The following is an 8,200-nucleotide window of genomic DNA, read 5'->3' on the forward strand; positions in this document are numbered from 1 at the left end:
TGTATCTCTTTGTTATGCAATGGCAAAATTGTGTTTCCTCTGGCAAAGCAGGTTTCATGAAATCATATATTTACCCACTGTTTCTGGTTCAAGTGTTTGTTGATTTTTCATACTGTAGTGTGCTCTTGGATGGGAGATAACTTCAAATTGTAACTGACATTTAGGCAAATTGGCACAGACTTTGAACATAAACACACACACACACACACACACACCACACAAAATTGTGTGCCTCCACAAGCACGTCCTAGAGGATCAAAATGATTGTATTCCAGTATTACATATAACAAAAGTATTGTGAGAGCTTCAACCTTTCGACGAGACGGAAATATTAAATTCTAATTCAGCCTTGAGACCACAGGTGTCGAACAGGGGGGCAGTTGTCCTGCATGTTTTCAAAGTCTCCCTGTTGGAACACACCTGATTCAAATGAACAGGTTCAATATCAGGCTTCCCGCAGACCTTGCTGATGATCTGATCATTTGAATCAGGTGTATTGCAACAGGGAGACTTTGAAAACATGCAGGACAGCAGCCCTCTAGGACCGGAGTTCGACACCTGTGCTTGAGACGACAAATTGACTTCGATACTCGTTTGACGGCTTGTCGTTCTGGGTAGACGGGTAACTATCTTGATAGATGATGGAAGCTCTTTGGCACACCTCAAGGTTCCGCCCAGACATTCGGGACTCATTTGATGGCTTCTCGTCCTGGGTAGAGGGTGAACTATCTTGACGGATGATGGAAGCTCTTTGGCACCCCTTAAGGTTCCATCCAGACTTTCGGGAAGTGAGTCAGTCAGTTTACGCAGAAACTTTTAGTTGGAAGTTATACACTCGAGCTCCGCAATGGCAACCGGATTCCACAACCTGACGGCCAAGCTGCTCACGGGCGAAACCTTTAATTTCTCCTCGCTTCGGGGCAAAGTGGTCCTCATTGAGAACGTCGCGTCTCTCTGAGGGACAACCACCAGGGATTACACCCAGATGAACGAGCTCCACGAGCGATACGCCAGCAAGGGGCTCGTTATCCTGGGTGTACCCTGCAACCAGTTTGGCCACCAGGTAAGCGAAACAAACGACGAATCACTATTTTCTATCCTTTTCAGTGTACAATTTCCGAGACGATTATGTTATATTTAGAGGTAATTCGCAACTTTACATAGGAATACAGTACTCTGGTTAATGTTGTTGTTTCCTTAACTGGGAATGTGCAGAATTTCAGGTTTGTCTGGTTGTAAGTTTGCCTCCTGTGGTGAACAACAAATTACATTTGAAAAAAAGAGTCAACACAGACAATGAAACCCATTATGCAGGATGAGATTTCAAACCAGAAATATTGGTCTTAACTAATATTCATTTGTATACATGTGTGCTGATGAGTGCAGAAAATGTTAATTGTTGTTAATGTATGTTATTTAACTCCCTTCAGGGACTCAAAAAATAATTTGTAGAAATATAGGTTAAGAGAAAACAAATATTCGTATTCATAATTGACTCCGGGCTTCAGCCTAACAAGTTGGAATGAGGAAATTACCTAACAGTTTGCAATACTTTCTACTCTTGAATACAAACGAGCCATTGCAATGTAGTTAATGCTTAAACTGCCACGAGCACTGACACTGTTGGTCAGTCATTAATCGATTACGGTAATCGCCACTGCGATTACCATTGTTTGGTAACTCGCTGCTAGTCAATCACGAGGAAGCTTCATACACTCTTTCCAGAAATATAATAATTTTACACATTTGGATTTGTGGTTTATTAATCATGTCATAATCCCTAATAAGAGTAAGTGGTGTAGAAAATGGAAGAATGGATGGATGTAGTTTCTGTCTTATATCGGTATTGAGAAGGCCGTCGCTATTTTTCACAATTAATCTGTTGCTGTATTGGTGTGTAAAAAGTGGTCTCAAACATCCCTGCTATTGATGCCATTATTGCTGTCTTAACATACCAGTGTGATGTTTTTGTGCAGGAGAACAACAGGAATAATGAAATCCTCCCGTCATTGAAGCACGTCCGACCCGGGAATGGCTACGAGCCCAAGTTCCAGCTCTTGGAAAAGGTAGATGTGAATGGCAAGGATGCCCACCCACTGTTCACATTCCTGCGAGAGAGCCTCCCGTTTCCCATCGACGACCCCACCTCCCTGATGACTGACCCCAAGTATATCATCTGGAGTCCCGTCTGCAGGAATGATGTGTCCTGGAACTTTGAGAAGTTCCTCATCGGGTCAGATGGTGTGCCCTTCAAGCGTTACAGCCGCAAGTTCCTTACGATTGACATCGAGGGAGACATCAAGAAGCTCTTGAGTCAAGCAAACTAACAAAAGTCAAGCTCCTCAGCCTGGCCAGGACCACCTGTGCTCTCTTGTTGACCTGTATGCTGTTTTCTGCTCTTTTACTCAATGAAGGTCACCTCTGAAACCACGCCATTTGTGAGGAGGTTTCCTGATGCACTGTAAAGAAACGGAACACTTCAGCTACATTAATACATGTAAAGCACAGCTGTGGTTCAAAAGAACAAATAAATGTCTTTCTTCCAACACATCCCATGTCTGGCTCCTTGTAAAATTGAGATCAGCCCGTGCAATCATTTACAGTTCCTTTATAGTCCATTTCGAAACACCTACAATTGTACATCACACTTCCCTGAAGGGGAAGTCAAGTCCAACATTTTTTTTATGTCATATGCGGCACCACAAGTCAAAACACAGTATTCTGATTCATATTGTTTTTGGGGAATGTGAGTTAAACTGAAAAATCCACCCATCTATGTGGGAGGAGGGGGGATTTTGGCACTTGCTGTTGACCGAAAATGACACCACAGTTGCTCAGGTAACAACTAATCACAGCTCACCTGTTTTGAGGTTGGTCATGTGGTGTTTGCAAGTTGAGCCGTGATTGGTCGTTACCTGAGCAACTGCCGTGTCATGTTCGCTCAACAAATTGGAAAACTGGATAAAAATGGGTGGATTTTAATGTTTAAAACATATTCCACAAACTTAATATGAATGACAATACCGCGTATAGACTAGTGGTGCCGCATTCAATATATTGTAAAGAAAAATTTTGAGTTAACTTCCCCTTTAAATGGAACTTCCTTTTGTGACATTATTTCACCACTACCACTGGAACAAAAACCACACAGCACACCACTCACATCGAACAAAATCTGTTCTGCGACACAAGCGGACTTCAGAGGTCCAATTTCAAAGTCTTTTTTTCTTTACGAAATGTCAACAGCTTCCATCCCCAAAACCTTGGCGAACTGAGGAGGCAGCTTGAAACATTTGAAAATTCTTGAGTGCTGTCACCCCACCAAATAATTACGCAACAAAAGACCAGTACTGCTTTCAATTTAAAAAATCAAACGTGGCGCATCAGCATGAAAGTTAGCCCACCCGACATAATCATTTGTATGATCACCAAAATAAGGTGAAACAACTCAGCCTTTCACACATTAAGCAAGAAAAGGATATTGCTTTCAGAGCAATGCTATTTGAGTTAGCATCTGCCTGGTAAACTTAATGTTCGCGGTTCTATTAACACGCAAACAAAACACATTCCAAACAAAACACATAATCATTGAGGCATCCAGTCTTTATTGTGGTTTGACTTCAAATATTTTCCATTTAAAAACAAATCCTGTAGATATCAGCATGATAAATATGAGGACAAGAATGTTTACACCTATTTAAAATAGTGTGATTATTTACATCTCTTCGGTTAGGTTGGATTCTTTTGGATTTAGTGACCCAAAGGTCAAACATGTCAGTGGCATCTGGAAAGCAGTGGTGTTTGCCCAGTAGAAGCACCTGTGATGACGACCAGTCATTTAATTGCCACTACTAAAACTTTAAGTGCCTTAGAATCAACAGCACATTCCAACATCCACAAACTGTGCTGAATGGGATTTTTTTTAATTATAGGCTAGCTAGTAGGATATAAAGAGAATCTATCCCGACAGTGGAGTAAGATCAATGAATGGATGCTGCTGGCCCTGCCTCCTTCGAATAATATGCAGGCTGACCAGGACGAGAAATTTTTTTGAATAAAGCTCTACTTTATGTCTCCTAATTCGATGTGCTTGTCAGATATCAAACAATGTAGCCATTTGAAGACAGCGGTGCATTCATGTACATGATTTATCACAAGCTGTTAGTGCCTCGAAATTCTATGACAGATAACAACCCTGAATGCCCAGGCTGGATACCAGAAGCAGGTAGATGTTGTATTCACAAATCAAAGTGCCTTCTCAGGTAGCAGCAAACTAAAGGCCGCTTTTTGCACACAACTTAGGTTGTGTGCGTGTGGGGGGAGCTGCTCGGTTTGGTTTCGGAGACAGCAGAGCCAAAGTCATGTCCAGAAAAAGTGGAGTTGGTATCTGACAGCAGGCTCATTGAAATGGACTTTCATTCGCACCTCAGAACACTTTGGTTGAGATGAGCTTTGTATTTGGCTTTTAGAAAATATTCGTACTGCTTCGTAGAGGGCATCAAGCTTTTGGTCATCCAGAGTGACCATGTTTCTCCTCTTAACTAACTAGCTTTACTTATTACTCTCTCAGGTCAGCTGACAACATCCATCCATTTTCTAATCAGCTTATCCTCACAAGGGTCAGCTGACAACATTGTAGATTTGAATCAAAGAGGATATTGTTATGGTGGGGACAACATTGATAGTCTTGTCACTAAAGCAGCTTCTGTGTGTCAGTTTGCCGTGATGTTTTCAATTCAAGTCCATGTGGTCGTCAGCAGCGGCTCCTCCCAGCGAGGCGCAGGGCTGACCTTCTTCTTCCCGGCGCTGATAGAACAGCACGTAGGCTGCTTTAGTCTGCGAGGGGACGGCAAGGGGGTAGGGTTACAAAAAAACGGGGACACTTGACATCGGGGGTGGAGAGCGTCAGATGAAAGCAGAAGCTATTCAAAATGGCGATGCGCATTGTATGTGGAACACGGTGGAATTAAAGCTCACCACAATCTGGTCCTCCGAGGAGGACGACACACTGCTGTCATCAAAGTAATACCACTTTCCGTCCACTTTATTCTTGCCGTACGCCGTGTCTGTCAGACAGAGGCAAGTGTTAGAGGATGGCAATAAAGCACTCCTTTCACGAGCAAACCACACAAACTGCAGGAAAAATGAGACGGCTTGGCACAGGAATTCGCTGAAGCATATCATGTCCACACAAGGAATACAAATAATCCACTTTACTTAAATACACACATTACGAAATCTCTTTTCCTCAAGTTAATCATTATTCTAATGTCTTTTTCAAAAATGATCTTGAAACTTTTGATTGGCTAAAATGACCTTGCTATATCAGGACTTTTTACGATGCCATGTGCTTGACAGACTTGTCACCAGGATGATCTTTACTTTTTGACGATTTAGTGAGGGAAAACTGTGTTTAAAACATTTGTGTACCTGTGCAAGTATACTTAAGTCCCTGGAAAGTGAAAATAATTGTCTTCTAAATTTGGCACAACACAGAATGTAATTTTAACAACGCCATCAAATTCGAATATTACAAACATCACCTGGTATATAAAATGAGGCTTCGAAATCACGAAAAGTAAAATCAGGCCATTTAGCCACCTACCCACCAAAAAATAAATTAGGGACATTGAAATTTTGAAAAATATTTAAACACCATTACTTTACAATTTGGTACCATATAGTTGTCTTTGTATGTTTTCAGCAATTATCTTTACATAAACAATATATCCAGAACAAAATCTGTAAAGTCACTTTACAGGGACTTTAATGTCACTGTGGTCTGAATGAGACGAATGGAGACAAACATTGGGCTCCTTTGAATTGACTTCTCATCATGTGGCTGTTTTATTCGTTTATTTTATAAGTGGTGACTGAGCACAGCAAGAAAACAGATCTGGTGTATAACATTGCAGAACTAATCTGCATGTTGATTTAGAGCAAAGAAAAATCTGCTCGACCAATGAGCAACCGGCAGTGGTTTAGGTTGTGGCCAGCTGAGTTGGTATGATTATGCTACGGAAAAGTGATTGAGGAATAACACGAAAGAATGACTCAACTTACAGTGGCCTCCACCCATTCCTCCATAATGGTTGGACACAGCGACAAGGTCATACGTGTGAGGCCCAGCCTTGGGATCACATAAAAACTCTGACATGTTCAGATCCCTGGTTGTAAAAAAATAAACAAAAAACATAATTGTTATTCAGATTGACACTGAATCAAACCAACACAAAATCAAATTGTGGCGAACATGAGTCGGCAGTTAGCAATGGAACTTGAATGTTTTCTGTATGCAGTTCTTCCTTTACGAGGTCACAAGAGGAAAGAGGCTGCACCACAATTGTTGCTCTAACTTCTCTCTTTTTTTTTTTTTTAACGTTTACCATCGTGACTCATACACTTGAAATATTGCTTCAGCTGAAAGCTACAGACACAAAGCCGACAACAGAAACACAAAAGTGCCATTGTCTTCTTTTGGGGGGAGCGGTTCGTGTCATTTCTGAAAAGTGCAACAACTACTTCCTCTTTCAAATCGCAATGTCAGTTTGTTTTCAGAGGCATCTAGTGGCATGACAAATTCATACCTGTCGAGATTTTTTTCCTCACAAATGACATCGACACAGTCCACCCGCATACCTGATGGGAAAATCCACCACAGTGTCCAGTTTGTCCCTCCAGCATCTGTTGTAAGAGAAGCGCTTCAGGTGAACGACCAGGATACGAGGCAACGACCAGAGGTCGAACTTTTTCGTGGCCCGCTGGTGTTTCTTGCACGTGGGACAGTACCTGGAAAACAAAATGAGTAGAAATATACAATGTTAGCAGGAGGGAGTTGTGAAAACAATTAAGGACACGAGTTTACAGTGGAACATAACATTACCATGGATCATGAGCTCCAAGTGTCTCCATGGTTGTGAAGAGCTCGATGCATTCTCTCAGAGCCACGGTGGCTTTCTTTTTCTGGGGCTGGAGCATGCTATCATGTTTTTCATATGCCTGGAAAAACAAAAACGTATTGACATAAAAGTAAAACGCACAAAAATAAGTACATGGACAAAAGCAATAACCTCTGCTTCCTGTTCATCATAACACATCTTCCTGGAGTCGGGGTCCCAGTCGATAGCCACAGTGGAGTGTGCTGCACGGATATGGTCACATTAGAACAAGCTGCTATTTAAAAACAAAAAAGTAGGAATACAATTACAAAGCAAACTGACGATTAAGTTTGAGGACGTTTCCGTCACACGGCAGAGGGCTGATGTTGGCTGTTCCGTAAGAGTTGACAACGCTGAAGGTGAAGAGCTTGGCCGGTACGGAACTAGTCTTGGCTTCGTCCTCTTTCGTCCCGTTTTCCAAATCGGATGCCTCCTCTTCCTCCTCCTCAGGCTGGCCGTGATGTGGCTCAGGACTCACTTGATGGTCCATGGCCTCTTCCTCACCTGAGAACATTCAAAAGAAAATTGAGGATGGCATAATAACCAACAACTAAATTAACCATGACCATTGAAAATGGAGTCTTTAATAAAACAAAACTACCTCTGACAGCATTAATGTGCTCCTGGAACTGTGTATTGCAAACATTTAAAGCGAGACTCAGCCATTCCTTGGAACGCAACACACTGTTGGACTGAGTTGACCTAATCTAGAACCAGTGTTGTTTTCGTCAATGACGAAATTATTTTGCTGACAACCCATTTTTTTCCCGATGATAACAAGATGATGACAAGCTAAACGTGGCTCTTTGATGGCTAAATTAGAACGTGACCTATGTGAGTTTTCGTTGACGAGACAAGAGTGGACAAAATTGTTAGTAGCGCGTGGTTTGTCAGACGTTCAAAATCCATGACATCTCTTCCTATTGTGCATGTAATCTGTAAAAAAATATCAGAAATGCCTTGATCTAATCATACATGGCAATGGCGAGTGATGAAAAAAGCGGAAGGGGCGTGGCCTGGACGGGGGCGTGGCCTGGACGGGGCGTGGTTACTTACAAAAGTGGCACTAAACATGCTGAAGATGAAGTGTATTAAATTTACACAGTTTGAAAATTGAACAGAAAAAAATCCCAAGATCGCCACTATTCTTTCAAGTGAAAATTTGTGCAATTTTGCCTATGCATTCCTGGTGAGTACCAATATGTAACTCCAAATTTGCTGCTCAAAATCAAAACTAAAAAAGTAAACACATTCCCTGCCAT

General features: G+C 41.8%; 2 protein-coding genes across 2 annotated transcripts in view; one reads left to right on the forward strand and one right to left on the reverse strand.

The window, feature by feature from the left end:
- The first annotated feature begins 752 nt into the window (after positions 1–752).
- On the forward strand, positions 753–2,549 carry gpx1b (glutathione peroxidase 1b). The gene is made up of 2 exons (XM_019880724.1): positions 753–1,063; positions 1,977–2,549. Exons 1-2 carry the CDS (start codon positions 848–850, stop codon positions 2,325–2,327), a joined length of 567 nt encoding a protein of 188 aa, XP_019736283.1. The 5' UTR covers positions 753–847; the 3' UTR covers positions 2,328–2,549.
- A 1,036-nt stretch (positions 2,550–3,585) lies between these two features.
- usp4 (ubiquitin specific peptidase 4 (proto-oncogene)) overlaps positions 3,586–8,200 on the reverse strand; it is a 16,258-nt gene continuing 11,643 nt past the window's right edge. Inside the window, exons 16-22 of the mRNA XM_019880716.1 lie at positions 7,221–7,442; positions 7,071–7,141; positions 6,884–6,999; positions 6,640–6,789; positions 6,064–6,167; positions 4,978–5,066; positions 3,586–4,836 (exon numbers count right to left, since the gene is read on the reverse strand). Coding sequence (XP_019736275.1) covers positions 4,732–4,836; positions 4,978–5,066; positions 6,064–6,167; positions 6,640–6,789; positions 6,884–6,999; positions 7,071–7,141; positions 7,221–7,442 — 857 coding nt within the window. The 3' untranslated portion in view covers positions 3,586–4,731. The remainder of the gene's footprint in view (positions 4,837–4,977; positions 5,067–6,063; positions 6,168–6,639; positions 6,790–6,883; positions 7,000–7,070; positions 7,142–7,220; positions 7,443–8,200) is intronic.

The sequence above is a fragment of the Hippocampus comes genome, unplaced genomic scaffold (assembly GCF_001891065.2).
Source record: "Hippocampus comes isolate QL1 unplaced genomic scaffold, H_comes_QL1_v1.1 scaffold68, whole genome shotgun sequence".
Classification (NCBI taxonomy): Eukaryota; Metazoa; Chordata; class Actinopteri; order Syngnathiformes; family Syngnathidae; genus Hippocampus; species Hippocampus comes.